We start from the raw sequence: 20,221 nt of genomic DNA, 5'->3' as shown, positions 1-20,221 counted from the left end.
CCTGTGTGGACCGATGCGGCCGGGGACCCCTGTGTGGACAGGTGCGGCCGGGGACCCCTGTGTGGACAGACGTGGCTGGGGGACCCCTGTGTGGACAGGCGCGGCCGGGGGACCTCACTTACTGTCAGGATGCCATGCCAGAGCCCGACGTCTTTCTTGAAGTCCAGCACATTCACGATGGTTTCAGCTGCACAAAAGAGGGAGTCAGGAGATTCTTTCTTAGGACAGGACAGCAACAGACCAAAATGCAAAGAAAATCCAACACTGCATCGCAGGAAGTAACAGATCTTGGAAAAATCCCATTTTGCTGCATCTTGGTGGAAATTCTGTAGACCCATTTGAGTGCTGGCCACCCTGGAGTTTCTAGACAGGTATCCTGACACATGAGTGAGCAGTGTTAGCTCTCCAGGCTGTGCCTTAAAACACAGCATTCCTTCTCTTTTTATATACTTTCCCCTCCCTGCCTTGTTCTTTAAAAGCTTTATTTTCACTTCCTCATGAGTCTCCCAGGAAAGGAAGCTTTGCGGCTGGAGAGCCCTGTGTGCGCAGAGGAGGAGGTGGATTTGTGGCAATACGGGGACCTACGCAGCTCTACTGGAAGTCTCCAAGGTTGGAGCTGCAATAAAACAAGGAGGCTCCGGAATCTGGAAGACAGGGAGGGAAATCTATTCGATGACTGTGGGGGAAGGCTCTAAATAAAAAGGTGCTAAAAGCTCATGCTGGATGAGGGTTACTATCACAGAGCACGCTGGCCGTGAACAGGCCCAGCTTTCTCGGAAGTCACCTGGTCCCCCAAGGTCAGTAGCTGCCTGCACATGACTCAGTCTCCCCGTCCAAAGGCTGAAGTGTGGAGGGTAACAGAGCGGCTTTCACAACATACGGCCAAAGGAGACAAGCCAAGTTCCTTCTGAAAGCAGTGAAGCAAGGAGGGAATGTATCTATTCCCTCCCCAAGAGTGACCGCCCTGGACCTTGGAGGTGTTATCAGGGCAAGGAGCAGGGGGCAGCGCACCCCCAAGTGTGGAAAGTCCACGGCTAAGCATCAGAACACCCACGGGACACGTGCGTTGTTTTTAAAAGGGAGATGATGAGGATGGGGAGAGAATAAAAATAGTAGAAAAAAGTGTTTCATTCCACAGCAGAGGGGCAGATGCCACCGCAGCTTCGTCAGGGTCCAGAAAGAGATGCCAGGCAAGGTTGCACTCTGCAGCTGTCCCGTCAGGGGCCTGGTCAAGGGGATCTCAGGGGGCCTCTGGGGGTCTCGAGGGGCCTCAGGGCATCCCAAGGGCTCTCGAGGTCATGGGGTTCTCTGGGGTTCTGAAAGGGCCTCGGCACATCACAGTGTCTGTGAACATCTCAGGAGGCTTCAGGGGATCTCAGGAGGACTCAGGGCACCATGCAGGGAGTCTCTGGGGGTCCCCAGGATCTGCCCACACCCTCCCCTCTCTGTGCCATTTCAGCGCGGTTGCCACGGTTCCCTCCACTCACTTCCCCTCTTTGCCTCCCACACCAGCCCACCCGCGGGAAGGAAAACACAACAAGCACCCAATCTTCTTCACCGCAGTAGTAGAGACCTGCAGAGACTGACTCAACTGGGAGGGCGGGCGGACACACGGGCGTTTTCTTTACAACTAAAGATACGCTCATGCGCACCCGGGGTGAAGCTCCGTGGCGTCTCCCCAAGTCCACATGCCAAAGCCCCAGGCCCAGCGTGGCTGTGTGTGGAGAGCGCGCCTTTCAGGAGGTCATTCACGCTCAGTGGGGTCACAGGGATGGGCGCCTCACCGCACATCTTACACCTCCTACGGGAAGCCGGGAAGAGACCCCCACTGGGAACTGCCCAAGGGCACGCTGACCTCAGACCTCCGCGCTGTGCAGACATAAATGTCTGTGTTGAAGCCGCCCCGTCTGTGGTATTTTGCTATGGCAGGCTGAGCTGACATCCTAACCCAGCAATAAGTGAACGTCAGCGGAGCTGGGCGCAAACGTCACACTATTTCTACAGCTTCTCGTGGGAAGGACGTGGCCTTTGTGTCAGGTGTCCCAGTTAGAACCAGGGTCCCAAGGAGTCAGGGTCTGGCACCCCACCTTCCGTGTAGCCGCACGCCTGCGTCAGGGCCTGGCAGTGTGTCAGCAGCGCGGTCCTCGTCACCGTCACACCCAGCACGCTGCCGTCCTTACACGTCTTGTACTGAAACGAGACAGAAAGCATGAGGGAGGTGGGGCTGGGAGGTCACGGCAGCTTTTCTGGTTACTTGAGGTCTCCGAGTTCCTGAATCTTGGCGCTCGTGTAACCATCGGAAAGACACATTAGTTCCCAAGGCCACACGCAGGGCCAGTGGAGGAGGCTGAGGCTGACTCACCTCGATATACGCAGTGTCGTTATTGGCATCTTTAATGTGTGGGAACCAGTCTCGGGGCGGTTTGGAGAGATGTTTCGACTCTGTGACAAACCACAGCAGCTTTGGCCAACCTTGGAAATAAACGACAAGTTCATTTTAAATGTTGCTCAGAAAGCAGGCCTGCAGAATTTCTCTCCATTCATGTGGTACCCTTTCAAACACATCAACTAGATTGAATCTCTGGTGTTTCCAGATTTCATGAGATCTAAGACATCAACAGAAGAGCACCCAAGCCTCCACCATGCATTACCTTCATGTCACCCCACGGGCCGGCAACCCGGCTGTGTCATCGGGGACGTGAACGCGTGAAAAGTTGTGGGTCCGCAACTGACGTTTCATTCCACAGAGGACTGAAACCGAGGCGGGGTGACGTATTCCCGCACCCGTCTTCTGACAAAGGATGTGGGCATGCGAGCTCTCGGAGCCTCGGTGGCATACCTTTAAACTGTGGGATCTCTCCTGTTGGGCTTTTCGGAAGTCCTTTATGGCAGGCGTCACTAGTCAAGGCTACGGTAACACCACAGCTTCCAAGCAAGAAACCTATTTGCTGGCTCCCTGCATCCTGAGAGGGCAACAGAGAGAGAGGGGTTGAGAATCCACGACCCGCCCGGCCTTCGGCCCTCCCTCCAGGGTTCGCACAGACCCTGGAGTCTGCAGAACGGGGATCCAACCCCAACCCTGCTGCTTGGCATCTGTGGGACCCCTAACAGGTGAGCTGGCATGGCCTCAGTGTCCTCACGGGTAAAACAGGGACAGAAAGAACAGCGTCTCCCAGGTTTGTTGAGGATAAATTAGAAGAGTGTATGGAAAGTGCTCAGTGCAGGGCTGGTGCTCAGCGGGTCACATTAAGAGGCTGCTGTTATAGTTCCCTCCGATTCCATAAGACTATGATCATAGGACACAATTACTGTAGAGAACAGACAAGGTCTGAAAAAACACTTGTACTAACACACTAACACCAAGTGCCTGATCTTTAAAACATTCAAAGACCAAAGGCACAGAAGGCACACCTGGCATGGGTGCCAGGCAGGGAACCTCAGCCAGAGGAAGGAAGACCTGGGTCACCTTCTCCTCACCCTGAACAGCTCGGTCTCAGCGAAGTAACTGAAGCTTGCTGAGACGGGCCACTGCTGTGCAGCCTCACTGGAGACACCAGGTACAGGTGGCTCCAGGTGGCCAGCTCTGGTTTGGAAGTTCAGACCTGAGCAGACCCACGCCAGTTCTCACTCCTGTCCATCTGCCCAAAGGCAGCCAAGGCACGTCACTCTCTCTACGTCTGCCAGCTGTGCGGGTTTTCCATTATTTAATTCATAAAATAAACCGAAAGCTCCAAAACAGCCAGGGGTTCCAGGAAGTAAAAATGCCACATTGTAGCGAGCAGGTCACCGTCTTCTCCCGGATGGCTCAGCGTGGACGCCCCCCTCCCCCGCATGGACCCCACACGGCCCGGTTGCTGTTGGCGATCAGAGGCCTGGCTGAGGATCTTCCCACCTGTTTCCCTGAAAACGGGAGAACATGAGCTGAAGAGTGATGTTTTCACCTGGGTAAATTAGGCAGCATTAAAATTTCAAAGCTGTAGTCTCTTAAGTGTTTAGTACTTTTCTTACTGTAGAGTTAAATCTACGGTGAAAACACCTCTCTGTGGAACTTTCACGGAGCAATAGCCAAACGGGCCAACTAGCACACGCAATGTGGCTCCCCAAGGTCTGGTCATCGGGAGCTCAGCGGACAGATGGAACCCACTTTGGGGACGTCTTGTGGTGCTTTTCCCACCCGTGGTGCTTGCTCAAGTACAGCCCTAATCAGTTACTTTAATGTGAATGTGAACATTACATCAGCAAACGTCCCAACTCTGAAGAGGTAAGGGGCAGAGGTGGGACGACATTAGTTTCCACAGCAGGAAGGCAGCTCCGCTGAGCCAGAAAGTGCCAGGTGGAGGCAGGAGCACATGCGTGATGGTCACAAGACGGAGGAACGGCTGAGGCCAGTCGCTCATGGCTGTGGGTGGAACGCTGACCTCAGGCCAGAAGCCAACCTTTCCCTAAACCCTGCCCTGGTAATGTCTGCCCATGATTTAATCCCCCAAACGATAAAATCATACACATAACAAGACTCCCTAAAAAATAAGGAAGAGACGGAAAACCACAGGAGCGGCAGGCCTGGGAGGACGTGGCTGCGGTTTCGCCAAGGTGAGGCTAGGCCTGCTGCTCCTCAGCACGTGTAGAGCGCCCCCGCCGCCCCGTCAGACGCCAGCCTTCAGCACAGCTCTGCCCAGCCCCGGCCAGTGCACTCAGAACAACACTTACCATGTCTCACTCCCCCGCCGCCCCGTCAGACGCCAGCCCTCAGCACAGCTCTGCCCAGTCCTGGCCAGTGCACTCAGAACAACACTTACCATGTCTCACCCTACACACCTGTGTGGGAGGAAACCGTGCAGCCTTCAACCACAGACTTCCCACCATACCCATGCACATGTACACACACACACTCTCAACAGCACACACAGAGCGCACACACTCAACAGTCACCACTCACATTACATACATGTGCCCATGCAGACAACGTGCCCACATGTCCCACCACTCACACGTGCCATGCATCACACACGTGCCCACACACATGCCCACACTCAACCACACTCACACACATGTGCCCAAACACGCACACATAACACTCAACCAAAGAAAGGGATCAGACAGGTGATCTCCGCACACTAGCACCAGAAGCAAAGGGCTGACAGTCGTCGGTGCGGCCTCATGGCTCTCGCAGTGGACAAGGATGAGACCTGGCTGCACCTGGACTAGTGGCTTCTAGACTCACAGCCTTAGTCCTCTTCCTGAAAAGGTGGGTTGTCGGCCTATCTGGCTGGATCTGAGGCCAAACTCCGGAACAGGTGGACATCTCAGGAAAGCGTGAAAAAAAGAGATCCTCCCAGGGCGGAGGCTTTCAGTGAGCAGAGATCACGCACTGCACTCAAGCCTGGTGACAGGGGCAAGACCTCTTCTCAGGAGAGGATAAAAAAAAAAAAGAATCCTCCCAAGATGGTTTCAGAAACAGGTTCTCATTAGGGCCTTTATTTGAAAGACACTTCTAGTGGCTGTAGGACTGGCACGAGGAAGAAATATTAGGGTTCACATACTTATCACTACACAAATATGCTCATCTGACCCCACTTTGACTTGCACCATAGCCACGAGGATCTTTCAGTTAAAATAAGAAAAATCTCTAAGGACCAACAACTGTACATCTAAAAAGCACTACTTCTCAAAGGATGGCACCCAGAATGGCACAACAGGTCCAATGAAAACGCGCTCTACATCCTAAGCATCAGGAAAGGCCAAAGTAAACCACAAGGAAGCCGCAAGATGACCAACGCCTGTCAATCCCCAGCATTGGTTAGCCCACAGCAGGCGGATCACTTGAGGTCCAGGAGTTCAAGACAAGCCTTCCAGCATGGCTAAACCCCATCTCTAGTAAAAATACAAAATAGCGCGAGGTGTCATTGGTGCGCACCTACTAATCCCAGCTACTCAGGAGGGCTAAGCAGGAGAATAGCCTGAACACGGGAGTATGAGTTGCAGTGAGCAGAGAGTCACACCACTGCACTCCAGCACTGGGTGGACAGAGCAAGACTGTCTCAAAAAGAAAAAAAGAAAAAACAAAACAAAAAAACTGACAAGAGACATCAACCTTCACTTGCTGCAGTGTTACCAACTGCGCGTTTATCAAAAAGAGGAAAAAAAATACCTGTTGATTGAGGATGCAGAAAAAGAAAACCCTTGCAATGCTATTGGTGGTAATGCAAATTAGCGACAGCATTATGGAAAATGGTATGGAGATTTCTCAAAAAACCTAAAAACAGAGCTACCATATGATCCAGCAATCTTGTACGGGTATTTGGCCAGAAGGAACTGAAACTATCAGGAACCCAGGAACTATCTGCATGCTCTACCTTCATCTGAGTGTTATCCACAAGGGCCAGTAAGAAAATGACCTCAGTGCCAAAAAACCCGATGAAATGGATGCAAGGCAGGCTGACCCAGACGTTGGGTGCTATTCAGCCTTCAGAGAGGAGGCAAGACAGCGTTGATGAACGGCTGGAAGGACATACACAATAGTGGGCGCTATTCAGCCTTCAGCAAGGAAGGCAAGCCCGGTCCAGCCGCTGAACCGCAAGGACATTACGCGCCTGCCGGGAAATAAGCCAGGCACAGAAAGGCCACGGCCACATGAGCCTCAGTTATGTTACATTAGTAGAGTGAACAGAATGTGACACGATAGGCCAGGAGAGGGAGGAATGGGGAAGGGAGGAGGAGATGGGGGAAGGGACAGGAGATGGAGGGAGGAGATGGCGGAGGAGCGACGCGAGGAGGAGACGGGGAGGAGGAGACGGGGAGGAGAGGAGATGGGGAGATGTTGGTCAGAAGAGACAAAGCCTCAGATTGGAGGAAGATGTTTTGAGATCTATTGCAGAGCAGGGTAACTATAGTTAATAAAAATATAATCTACATTTCAAAATAACCAAGAGTAAATTCCAAATGTCTCCATAAAAAATGAGAGATAAGCAAGGTGACAGATATGTTAATCAGTTTGATCAACATTCCATGTTGTATGCATATATCAAAACACCACACTCTATCCCATAAATGTATATAACTTGTCAGTTAAAATAATGTTTAAAATCAAGTCACGGTGTCTTTAGAACTCAAAGGCTCGGCCTCAGGGGAGGGTCTCTGTCCTTCACCTGCGAAATCACTTGTGGTTTCCCTAGAATTCTATCCCATGACCACTGGTTTGCACAGTAAAGATTTCTAAATGCCTTGTGAAGGTCTTTGCATTCTCCACAGCTTTCTGCATAGCCTGAGGCATCTGTAGGCAAAGTCACCTCAGGGTTATATTGGCACAGAGTGGGCAAGGTGGGAACGCCAGCCCTTTCTTCTGAGAGGATTTTTCGTGCTCACGGTGCTTGGTGACAAAACCGCAGCCACAGAGGGCCCCTCCCCTATGTCCTGGAGGTGAGTGAGGGACAGGCAGGGGCTCTTTCCTGTCCCTGCGACCTCATCACCTACACAGGTTACAGTCACTGATACCTAAGTTCCCAGGGACCTCCGAGCATGAAAAGTCCTGGCCTCCCAAGATGTCCCCACGCTGTTCTCCTGCTGTGCTCCCTGCCCTCTGACCACAGAGAGTCCCCCCGAGATGCCCCTCGTCCCCATGCGGACCTGCCCTATCTACAGTGAACCTGCAGCCTCTACTTGGGTGCAAGGGGCTCCAAGCCAAGGGGGACTGTCGGTCCTCCTGTGGGGGAGGAAAGCTCCTCTTTCTCCATCATTACTGCCACACCTTCCCAGCCACGTGGCCTTGGAAAGATTTCTGATCTGTTCAAAACGGATGGTTTATGTCTTTACCACCATTCAAAGGTACTTAACTTCATTATTTCAAAGCATCTTAAAGGTGTTATGGTGAAACGTTTCATGGCTGAAATGAACGCCACCTTGGTATTTGAAGCTATGCCTAGGATTTCAGATAACAGGATGGCATTTCTGCCAACCTGAGGGCAGCCTGGAACCTACTCAGGAAAACCACCCCCTCACACACACAAATGATTTTCCTCTGCAAACCAGCCTGGATTGGAGGACACCACGCTCTAACACTTAACATGGACAAATACAAATTGTTCAAGTAAAGAAAAGAAGAAATAATTGTTACGAATAACAATGATAAATGTTTTGTATCTGGTTATTGAACCATCACCATATGCTGATGCCTACAGGTTCCTGCAAATCATCATTTCCCTGTTGCTTAGAGACCTCAGAGCATGTCCAGAGAGCCCCTAACCACTGACATGAACATCAGCTGAAGGGGAGCCTCATTAACTCCTCACTAGATCCCAGGACTGGGTTAACTACAGTACTGAAGCTGTCATGTAAGCATGACTGGAGTCCTCCAGTCCTTCCACTTTTCTCATGTGTTGTGAAGACCACGGGAACCAGGGTGACGAGAAAGCACCTCATGGGAAGTCTGACCTGTCTGATGCACATGTGGAGTGCTGGCTGCAAATCTGGGGGAAACTGGCTGCAAATCCAGGGGCGGGGGAACTGGCATTCTCCCATGGCAGCTACCACAGACTCCCCTGTCTCTGCCAGACACACGCATACTCGGGAGGCCAAGCATGAACCTCCTGGCTTTATACATAGGAAATGAAAATAGCAATCATCTTTCCTGTTTCCAAAAGGAACCCCGTTCCCATTCCAAGGGGCAGCTTGAAATGCAACCATATAACTGGCACAGACTCTGAAGAGATACCCATGTGTGTTCCAAGAGGTGGCAGACGGTTTTCTTAAATATTGAGTCAACAAATTTTAATGTTGGAATAGCCACAAAGACAGCTGGAAGTTTCTTTGGGAACTTAGCCTGGGCTACCTGTGATTGTTGCCTTTTAGTGCTAGAAGAGTCACCCACACAGTGCATGCATTAAAGATGTGCTCAAGGGGCCAGGTGCAGTGGCTCACGCCTGTAATTCCCGCCCTGTGGGGGGCCGAGGCAGGCAGATCACCTGAAGTCAGGAGTTTGAGAGCAGCCTGACCAACGCAACAAAACCTCGTCTCTACTAAAAACAGGAAAATTAGCTGGGTGTGGTGGCACACACCTGTAATCCCAGCTACTCAGGAGGCTGAGGGAGGAGAATCGCTTGAAGCTGGGAGGCAGAGGTTGCAGTGAGCTGATCACACCACTGCATTCCAGCCTGGGAGACAGAGCAACTCCATCTCCAAAAAAAAAAAAAAAAAAAGTGCTAAAGGGAGCTGATGGTTTAAGGGCAGTGTGCATGGGCACATCGTAGGTTTATGCAGCATAAGCCAGAACTAAAATTCTAAGCCCCTCAGCCAACTGAATAGACCCCTTCCCTCAGCCAAGGACGTTCCAAAGTTAACCTGAAAAACCAGTTCAGCTGTGATGGGAAGGAGGGTCAGAAGCGCCTCCTTACACCCTCATCCTCTGGCTAAATTCAGGCACAGCTGACCAGCAATGGCATTGAGAGAGAGAACTCCAGACTGACACAGCCGACATTCCATAGCAATAAGATACCAACATGACAAACAGCAGGCCCTGAAAGAAATCAAAGTATTTTACCTCCAAATATACTTGACATAGTTGGGAATAGCCTATACAGCTCCTTCTGGTGGGGAAAATCTACATTCTGTAGAGAATCTCCTTCCCTTTCCAGGCCTTTTCCTGATCCAGGGATGATTAAGACTCTGGCACCATTCTAAGTCTGATAAGAACCATTTACATCTATTCTCTCTGAAGCCGGCTGCCCGGGGGCTTCCTCCACATAATAAAAACCTTGGTCTCTACAACCCCAACCCTAAGACACTGGCTTCTATTGATTCCAGGGCTTTAGATAAACTCTTTCAACCAACTGCCAATCAGAAACTCTTAGAATCCACCTGTGACCTGGAAGGCCCCCGACTGCTGCCTCAAGCTGCTGGGCCTTCCTAGACCAAATGAACATCCGTCTTACGTGTATTGCTTAATGTCTCATGTCTCCCGAAAATGTGTGAACCTAAAAGCTGCAGCCAGACCACCCTGGGCACACGGTCCCAGGACCTCCTGAGGCTGGGTCTTGGCCATGGCCTTAACCTTGGCAAAATAAAATTCTAAATTGAAACCTGTTTCAAATACTTTTTGATTGACAATGCACATTAATTTCTTTACATCAGACTAAACAATAATTACAATAGCAAGTTCAGTGGTTTATTCTCCTTATAGAATAAGACCTGACAAATCATAGGTCAACCTTAGACCGGATGTCAAAACACCTGAACAAAAGCAGCATCCACCACCCTTCAAAAAATAATACATTTCAAAAAACTATCATTTACCCCAATTCTAGTGCACATGACACCAAGGAACAAGATTCTCAAACACCCTTGCTTTACTGACCAAGAGGCTCCATGTTTGACCCCAAAGCAAGCTGTGCTCCACCTCCGGGACACCCATCCCAGGCTGCAGGGCCAGCCAGCGACCACGCCCCTTTTCGAGGCAACTGAAGGAAACCCAAGGTCCCAGCAACAGCGAGGAGACCCTCACCCAGCTGGGAGACAGCGCCATGAAAGCCATCTTACTCCGCAAGAGACCAAAGGGCGCGTTCCTTACCTTCCTCGTGAGAGGCACCTCGATGGGCACGGGGACCACCTCGGCCAGCAGGCAACCGTAGAAAGCTGCCATGAAGGCGGCCGGATCGTTGTTGGGGAACACCAGAGCCACCTGTGGGACAGGCCAGAGCAGGTCAGCGTTAACGTGGGATCCTGGCTTCCTAAGACGCCACGGAAGAGCTTGGTTCTAGGTGAGGGCATGCTTCAGTGAGAACCAGGTCCTACGTACAATGCATTTCAGTGAGCCCTGTTTTAATAAGCATCACGCACCTGGCCTTGAATTCATGTAGAAGACAAACGCATGAACAGTCGTCTGTCACACCATCACCAGAGTACAACTGCCTTTATGTTTTGCATATTACCTTCCATACCCACATATTTCACACAGATGAAGCCATACCCTACTGTTTCTCACTAAGCTTTGTAAGTGCTTCCTTGTATTTCTACACAGTCTTCATAACTGTCATGGGACAGCTGTGCAGTTTGTTAGGCCGTGCGCAGGACTCGGCTCAGATCCCATGTCAGTGTTTAGCTCTGGGATCTCAGGCACAATTGTGGCCTCTCCAAGCCTTAGTGTTCTTCTCTGAAAAGTGAGAATAATGATAGAGCCTGTGTCTTAACGTGGTCGTGAAGGTCTAATGATAGAATGTACATGGAGAGCTCAGTGGGACGCCTGACACACGGCGTGAGCTCGTGGACGCTGACTATGAGTAAAGGCCAAGTTACTGGCACTAGGGCCAGTAGCAGCATCAGTCCCGATGCCACACGCGTGCACGTGTTGTGGGCCCTGCCCCTCCCTGCAGCAAAGTCTTCCCTGTGTAGCTGCCTGGATGTGGCACCGATCCATCCTGCCAGATCAACCTCTTAGGAACTAAGTTCCTGAGAGAATTGTCAGAGTTCTAAAACTGTGGTTAATGTAAATTATCAAGTAATATTGGTAACTACTAACAGATTTTTTTTTTTTTTAAAGAAACAAGTTCACTCTATTACAAAGGCTGGAGTGCAGTGGCACAACCATAGCTCACTGCAGCCTTGAACTCGTGGGCACTACTATACCCAGCTAATTTTTAAAGAATATTTTAGATGGGGTCTCACTATGTTGTCCAGGCTGGCCTTAAACTCAGCTAAGTTTTAAAAAATATGTTTAAGATGGGGTCTCGTTATGCTGCCCAGGCTGGCCTCAAGCGATTCTCCTGCCTTGGATCCCCCCCACCAAAGTGTTTGGGTTACAGATGTGAGCCACTGTGCCTGGCCAGTGTTTTCTAAATACGTTTTCTGATGGTCCTTAACAGTATGGTGCATCTTGACAAGGAACAATTTTCCTTTGATGATAGAGTTTTAATAGGCAGCCCTATTTCTGGATTCCCACTATGCCCTGCGAACTCTGCTTCTATTTTAACACAGATTACTCATGTGTGGGGTAGCATTAGTGTTCCTCTTCCTTATGGACAAGTGTTTTCATCAGCACATGAATCCTATGATTTTCCTATGATTTAGCACATGTGCATCATTTTTGCATTACCTCATTCTGGATTTTTTTTTTTTTTTTTTTTGAGACAGTCTTGTTGTGTTGCCCAGGCTGGAGTACAGTAGTGCAATCTTAGCTCACTGCAACCTCTACTTCCCAGGTCCAAGCGATTCTCCTGCCTCAGCCTTGCGAGTAGCTAGGACTATAGGCGTGCACCACCATACTCAGCCATTTTTTTTGTGTATTTTGTAGATACAGGGTTTCACCATGTTGGCCAGGCTTGTCTCGATCTTTTGACCTAGTGATCCACCCACCTCAGCCTCCCAAAGTGCTGGGATTACAGGCATGAGCCTCCACACCAGGCCTCGTTCTTGAAGTTAAACAATTTATTAAAAATGTCCTAGCTGGAACTAACTTCATCATGAACAGTTTTAGACAAACATCCTAATCATCTGTGTATCTAAGTAAGCAGGCTGACATAAAAGCATCCAGATGGTTGTTGAGAGGGGAGCAGGCCATGCTGGAAAGGTCGGAACGCAGGATCATTGGCTGACACAAAATTAAGTTGTAGATTCTATGAATATATGAATATTTCCTTTCTGTATGGCATTTCTACAGTCCACTACAATTTGCTAAGAGAGATTAGAAAGGGAATAAAATGATTTGTACGTCTATGCAGATAAGCCACAACCAATTTCTTCAAACTATCTGAGGTTTACACAGTCATGAGTGTCACGTGATGGACTGAGCGCTGATGGCATGTTTTTCAGATATTGACATGGTAAATAGTCTTCAGTTAAATGTTTGTAAGATTTCCACATTACCACTGCTATACAACTGCTTCCCCTAAGGCGGACCAAAACACACCAGGAAACGTTCGAAAATTCAGAAGACGTTAAAGTTCCATCCAAAACTGATGATTGCACCTATTCATAAAGAACGTGTTCAATTCTGACTTGTTAATCTTCCCAGAACACCAGCTCTGGAGGCAGAGTCTTCACCAAGGGCAGACAGCCGAGACGGAGAGGATACGTGTCATCCCCACGGCCAGACTGCAATCAGCCCTCTCCCAAGAAGCACCTCGCATCTGGCTCCTCTCTCAGCTCCTGGTGCCTCTGCTCAAAGGAAGTTCTTCTTTATCAGGGGTTTAAAATTCTCACTAGAGTTCATGCTGAAAATTCCGTATTACAGACCACTGCAGAGTTGTACTGAAATGTGGTATAACAAAGTTAATAAAAGCAGAATATAAAATTGTACATTATTGTACGCACGCAACAATACAAGTAATGGATAGAAAAGGGGAAAATACTTAAAGGCTCTTTTAGCATCAAAACAACATTTTTTTGCAATTTAAGGAAGAGAACACTCTGTACTTACATCATTTTGTTAGAACTCTGTATTTACATCATTCCTTCAATATTTGAATCAGTCTCAAATCCTGTTTTATTGCTATCTCCATAGTGATTCCAATACAATACTTTACAAATACAAAGATGCTCGATTTTGTAAACCCACATGGCTTCCCTGCATTCAATCCTCTGTGTGCTTCTCTGATACCTCACTGTACGTAATTATTCACAGAGCAGGCAGCAGCCAGTCAGGAGACGCATGCACAGGCTCTTCAGGGGAGCGAAGGCCTTTCTGGCTGAGGGATTCCCAGCTCCCCTCCAGGGATCCTCATACAGCCGGCCCTGCTGTCCAGACGAACGGCTTCAACACCTTCCACACTACCTCCTGGTACCTAACCAAGAGCTACAGGCTCATCTTTTCTCTTCGAGAGCCCTTCTCAGATAATATTTTGTAAGAATAATTTTGGAAAAGTAGCACCTTCACCCCGACCCAACCAAGCTAAACCAATCCCTGCCTAAAATAAGCCTCTTTACATATTTCATCAAAACTGTGCTTCCTGTATCCCTACTGACATCTTAGAGGAACTCAGGAGTTTATTTTGTAATTATCATATGGAAACTTCAAGTATCTGGAGGCCATACTATGAAAGAATTGTTAAAACTATTAAGACTATGAACCACATTCCAGATAATGGAGATATTCCATTACAGTTACCATTATGTGGTAACACACAATTTACAATTCTAACAATTTTTACATGTAGAATTCAGTAGCATGAAGTACAGTCACACTGTTGTACAAGCACCACCACCAGCCATCTCTAGAACTTTCTCATCTTCCCAAACAGAAACTCTGTCGCTATTAAACACGAACTTTGCATTCCTCTCCCCCAGTCCCTGACACCTCATCTTTCTACTTTTGGTTCTCTCGAGTTTGACTACTCTACGGATGTCATGAAACCACTCTTGTGAAAATGGTAACTGAGGAAATTATGACAGTGAAAGGGATCAGACCTAACCAACTCCATCTTGCTTCTAGTCTTTAAGCTGTCCTTGTTCATTCCTGGTGTAGGCCAAACTAACCTTGGGAAGGAATTCAGTTCCCAGTTTGACTCTGAAACAAAACTGATAATAGCCCTTTCCCAAAATGACCCCCTCCTTGCTCGGGGACCAGTCTGCCTTTGCAGGACTAACAAATTAGCTGCAAGATTAGAAATTACCGGTTAGGGGTCATACAGCCTCTGGATCCAACAGTCTGAACCTCCCCAAATTGCCCCTGGGGATCACATCACTATCGTAAAACCTAAGCTTGGTGCTGGGGGTATTCTGCGGACCCTGCACCGGATGGAACCGCTGACACCACCCAGACAGGTCATCTGGCTCAGCCAGTTCTGGGAACGCACCCAGGAACAGAAGACAGCAGGAAAAACTCACTTCGACCCCCTTTTGAGTCCACCTCCAACCTGACCAATCAGCGCTCCCCACTTCCCAAGCCCCCACCCGCCAAGTTATCCCTAAAACCTCTGAACGATCCTCAAACACTTGGGGAGACCGATGTGAGTGATAACAGAACTCCAGCCTCCCGCACAGCCAGCTCTGCGTGAATCACTCTCTCCACTGCAATTCCCGGCGAGATAAATTGGCTCTGGCTAGGCAGCGGGCAAGGTGAACCTGTTGGGCAGTTACGCTCATAGGAGCGGAATCACACAGTACCTGTTTTGTATCTGGCTTATTTTACTAGGCATAGTATCTTCAAGGCTCATCCATGAACCCTTCTAACGGGAAATCCACACCTAGTCCTTAGATTTGGGGCTGCTTCCACCGTTTGGTTTTGTGAGTCGGCTGCTATGAGCCTGAGTGTACTCATTTCTCTCCTAGACTGTTTTCAATCCTTCTGGGTACACACCCCAAAGCAGAATTGCTGGATCACACGGTAATTCCATGTTTAATTTTTTAATTTTTTGAGGGACTGCCACGTTTTTCAGAGCGGCTGCACCATTTTATATCCTCACCAGCAGTGCGCAAGGGTTCCGGTTTCCCCACATCCTTGCCGACACGTGCCCTTTTCGGTGGTTTGGTCATTGCCATGCTTCTCAGTGTAAAGCAGCGTTACACTGAGCTTTTGGTTTGCTTTTCCCTATCAGGGATGCTGAGCATCTCCTCATGTGTGTATCGGCCACTGCCAAATCTTTGGAGAAACGTCTACTCAAGTCTCTGGCCCACTTAAACATTTTCGTTGTTGTTGCTTCTTTTGGTGGTGGTGAGTTGTAGGAATTCTTTAAATATTCTAGATATTAATCTGTTGGCAAATAATTTGCAAACATTTTCTCCCATTCTGTAGGTGGCCTTTTCACTCTCGATAGTGCTTCTTGATGTACAAAAATTTTTAATATCAAATCCAGCATTGTGAGGTATCTTCTCTATGTTTTCTTCTAAGGCATTTTCTTTACGTTTTCTTCTAGGTTTTGGTTTTAGCTCTTACATTTAGGCGTTTGGTCCATTTTGAATGAATTTTTGCACGTTAGGTAAACATCCAACTTCATTCTCTTGCAGGTGGATGTCCAGTTTTCCCAGCACTGTGTGTTGGAAAGGCCATCCTTTCCCCGTTGAATATCTTGGCACCCTGCTGGAAATCACTTGTCCATATACACAAGGGTTTATCTCCAGGCTCTTTATTCTGTTCCATTGGTGTATATGTCTGTCTCTAAGCCAGTACACTATTGTGATTATTATAAGCTTTGTAGTAAGTTTCATAATCAGGGAATACGACATCTACAGTTTACTTTTAAAAGAGGCCAAACGTGTTCAATAAAAAATGGGAAAGAATCTATAGTATGGCTTAAGTAATCAAAGCTCATGCTTCTGTTGGTCTATGGAGCTCTAAATGATGTCTTTATGTAATTCACTTGGAGTTCTTCAGGTAGGATAACCTAATCTTCAGGGCACGTAAAGCACATAGGTAAAAGGCTGTACATATAAATGCAAGAAAACCAGGTTCTATACCCAGCTCCACATCTAAACTGGGGCATAAGGCATGGACAAGACCATTACCTGCTCAAGATGTAACATTAGAATGGAGATACCATTAATAGTATCTGTCCTGTGTAATTTACCAGGTAGCAGTTAAGAAGGAAAACTTGCTTTCCACTAGAAAGCGGAGGTGGCGCTGAACTCTGTAATGTTTAAACAGTGGGCATCTTTTCCACACAGGACTGTGTGTTTTGTAGATTCAACAATTTAAGGTGCACTTACCCTATCTCCAGGCCGCACCATGGGTTCCTGCTTTGTGCCTAATTTGTGCAGAATGCTGTAAGCGACCTTCATACTTCTCGTCCACAGCTTGCCTATGAATACAAATCACAGACAAATGTGCATGTTAAGCCATACGGAGAGCACTGCTTCCGCAAACCAAAGTCCAGGGCATGAGTCCACTCTGCTTCCTGTATCACGGTCTGTAAGTGACTTGAACTGGGGGCGGCTGAGCAAAGGGGGAACTGGTAGGCGAGAATGGAAAATGAGTGAAAGTAGAACAGGGATTCTAAAACAAAGCTTCAGGAGAGAGAATGAAAATAAAAAGTGAAAACCAAGTGTTGGCCCGTCTTCTGATCTGTGATGTGGGGGCCAGTGGTGGGGGGACCTGACAGTGCACACACCATCACAGGGCTGGGATCTGCCCAGCTGAAATGACACTGCCAGGGGGCGTGAGGGCCCCGAGAACCTTCTCCCTGTAGATCAAAGCTTCAACTCATCCTGAGTCCCTGGAGTCAAGAGGAGTAAAAGCAATGACTCCAACTGCAACAGTCAGAGCTGCCTGGACGCTGGAACGAGGCCGGCACAAAACAAATCCCCTCTGAGTGCACGAAGTGCCTGCAGCAAAAGCCCTGAGAACACCATCAGCACAGAAACCGTGGGGAAGGTTCTAGGGAGAAAAGTCCTGTGGGGCCACCGCAACAGCGTCACTGCCACAAAGTCACGCCCGGTGACACGTCCCTCAGCCACAGTCAGTCCCACGGGACTGAGGAACACAGAGCAGAAAACCACCTGCAGAGGCTCCAGACTCGCAAGTCCTGTGTTTCTCACCTTCAAACTTCCCTAACCTCAGGGTTTTAGGGTTTTTAATGACGAATCCTTGGATTCAGATAAAGATAACGGTAAATATAACAGTCTGAGATCAAACAACAATGACTTTAAAGCCTAAAATGAGTTCTTAAATTACACAATGGCCTTTTACAACCTAGTCTCAGAGCCTTCAGCTGAGAGAGCTTCTCGGGTAGTCAAGGTGTTAGAAGACAGACAATGATTTAATAGTGTAATAAAGGTAACAGCAATCTTAACTATTTTGTTTCAATGCAGTCACTGTTTTCATCTTTTCCCTATTTTAAATGTAAACGCGAAATCAGATTTTGTTCACAACACAGTGCAAACTAAAAAACCCTGAATTTGCTTATTTCCTATGGGAATGAGCGCTCCTCGGGTATTATTTATTTACCACAGTATTTATCCCTCGCTAACGAGAACATGAAGAGAATGATTATTTTTGATTATTCTAGTTCCTAGGACACTTCCCGGCCATAGTACGGGTTCAGCAAACGTGTCTTCATTTTACTAACGTCACAGGCAAGCTGTAATGAAATACCAAGTTACAGTGTGCATTCTGGCATATCCCTGAGCACTTTTGCTAGACACACTTTCATTCATGTTCACTCCTCCTGTCTTCCTTAGCTCCTCATCCTCAACACCATAGGTAGTCTTCAAGACTGGCAGCTTTACAGTCATCTGGAATTCTATTTGGGGATTTTATTTTCCTGAAAACGACCACTGGCTCATTAGATGTAACTCGGAGTATTTCTTCCCCAACAAAAACTATTATTCTGTGGTTTCAGATTTCTTTAATGTGAACAAGATTAGGGAACTATTATAGTTGGGTAAACAATAACAATCAATTCACTGCAATTGAAAGAAAACCAATGTGCTGTAACTGATTAAATCAATTACACTCGATTAGCACCATTCTAGTTTGTGAAAATTTCAACTTCATTCTCAGCTAAGAGTCTTGACATCCTAAGTTCACACAGAAGCTAGTTAACAATAGAGTTTGATAAAACACATGCAAACTTTAGGCAAAATTCTTGAAATATATTTGGTATTTTTATACTTCTCAAACAGAAAAGGCAAGAAGTTAAGCTGCTGATATAAAGATACAGCAGCTCTTAACTGATTCATAAAGGAGATGTGTGTGAGGTCAGCACTGTTGTATTAGACATTAATTGTAATTTCACACACAGTGTAACTGGTGAGGGGAGAGGTAGTGGGTGGCATCGGGCTGAACCGGAGCGAGCCGGGGAAGGAGGCGGGAACTTGAGACGCACCATCAACTACGCAAAAAAGCAGCAAGGCCACAGAAAGGTGGCCCAGTGCGCTGCTAGCTCAAGCATGTAGATTGCTCAGAACATCTGGAGTAATAGGAAAACCATAAACAAATAAAACATTAAAAGGGAGACGAACATGAGCATCTGCTTGGTAGGAACGCAAAATGAATGTGTAGGTCTCTCCCGAAAACCACAGAGGAGGCAGAGTGTACTGCAGAGCTGCTGGAGGCAGGACGTGAAGGGCAATTAACGGCACAGCGTGACTTTTTAAGATTATGAAATGCCACGGGTAGTCTAAGGTGGAAAACAGAATTATAAGATGTTTCAAAAGTTTATTGACTTGTGGCTTTCATTAGCCACCTACACTTTCTATTAATGATCCTAAGTTTATCAGCTGGGAATTCTGCTGCCCCAATGCTTCATAGGAAGCTAAATTTGGGGGTTGAGGGGAAACAGCAGGAGTTTAGAGAATACAGCCCTTCAGTGACACCAGGTTACTCAGTATTAGAACAATTCTCATTCGACGAGCTTGTTTCTGAGTCGTCTCAGCAACAACCAATCATTCGTTCATCTACGTTAGCGTTTCTGTGCAGAGGGAGCTTTCCACAGTGTTCACTGCGTTTTCATCTGATAAGCTGTAATCTTACATTTGGAAACGTGTCGTTTTCTTATATTCCTTTAACAAGTAAAAACCAAGATCAACCCACGGCCTGCAATTAATATGGATAATTAAAATACAACAACATATAGATGATTTAAAAGCAGGAGTTAAAATGCATTGGTTGGGGGCATGAGTTCTGATGACTCCAACTTTTCATATGAATATTCAGTCTGTGTCTTATGTCTCCCATTCATCTTAACCTTGCAGGAAGGGGAAAGACGCCAGCACCGTTCAACGTTCCAGCAGCAGAGAGGGGCGATCCTTCTGATCGAGATCATAGGCCCCGTGAGAACTGTGTCTTACTCGTCTTTGATTTCCCAAACCTTAGTCCTGTGCCAACGCATACCACATGCTTAAAACATCCAAGCGAACGTCTGTTAGTGCTCAGAGTGAACGCACGCACCCGGAAGAGCGCAGCTGCTCCTGTATTCCGGGCGGGGAGGCGGGAAGGCCTCGGGGGCCATCAGCTGTCATGCAGCAGTGACTCCAAGTACACAATTAGCTCCAGGGCTGAATTGGGCCGGAGATGAGGGTCACACAGAAAAGTCTTTCATCCTTTTGACTGAATAAAACCTATTTCTGAGAGCATAATTTAAAAAGTAAAGCTTATGCTTCACCATGGATGACACACACTATCCATTTAAAACTACTGAAAGGACCGGGCGCGGTGGCTCAAGCCTGTAATCCCAGCACTTTGGGAGGCCGAGACGGGCGGATCACGAGGTCAGCAGATCGAGACCATCCTGGCTAACACAGTGAAACCCCGTCTCTACTAAAAAAAAACAAAAAACTACCCAGGCGAGGTGGCGGGCGCCTG

General features: G+C 47.9%; 1 protein-coding gene across 2 annotated transcripts in view; it reads right to left on the bottom strand.

The window, feature by feature from the left end:
• DIP2C (DIP2 acetate--CoA ligase C (putative)) overlaps positions 1–20,221 on the bottom strand; it is a 166,804-nt gene that overhangs the window by 109,193 nt on the left and 37,390 nt on the right. For both annotated transcript variants that reach the window (XM_017862169.1, XM_017862170.1), the window contains exons 7-12: positions 16,627–16,718; positions 10,559–10,669; positions 2,840–2,963; positions 2,363–2,472; positions 2,088–2,190; positions 123–187 (exon numbers count right to left, since the gene is read on the bottom strand). In XM_017862169.1, the coding sequence (XP_017717658.1) occupies positions 123–187; positions 2,088–2,190; positions 2,363–2,472; positions 2,840–2,963; positions 10,559–10,669; positions 16,627–16,718 (605 nt within the window). The remainder of the gene's footprint in view (positions 1–122; positions 188–2,087; positions 2,191–2,362; positions 2,473–2,839; positions 2,964–10,558; positions 10,670–16,626; positions 16,719–20,221) is intronic.

This window comes from Rhinopithecus bieti, unplaced genomic scaffold, assembly GCF_001698545.2.
Source record: "Rhinopithecus bieti isolate Rb0 unplaced genomic scaffold, ASM169854v2 scaffold_64050, whole genome shotgun sequence".
Taxonomy (NCBI): domain Eukaryota; kingdom Metazoa; phylum Chordata; class Mammalia; order Primates; family Cercopithecidae; genus Rhinopithecus; species Rhinopithecus bieti.
Note: the sequence above shows the minus strand (reverse complement) of the source record. Positions and strands in the feature narration are given on the sequence as shown.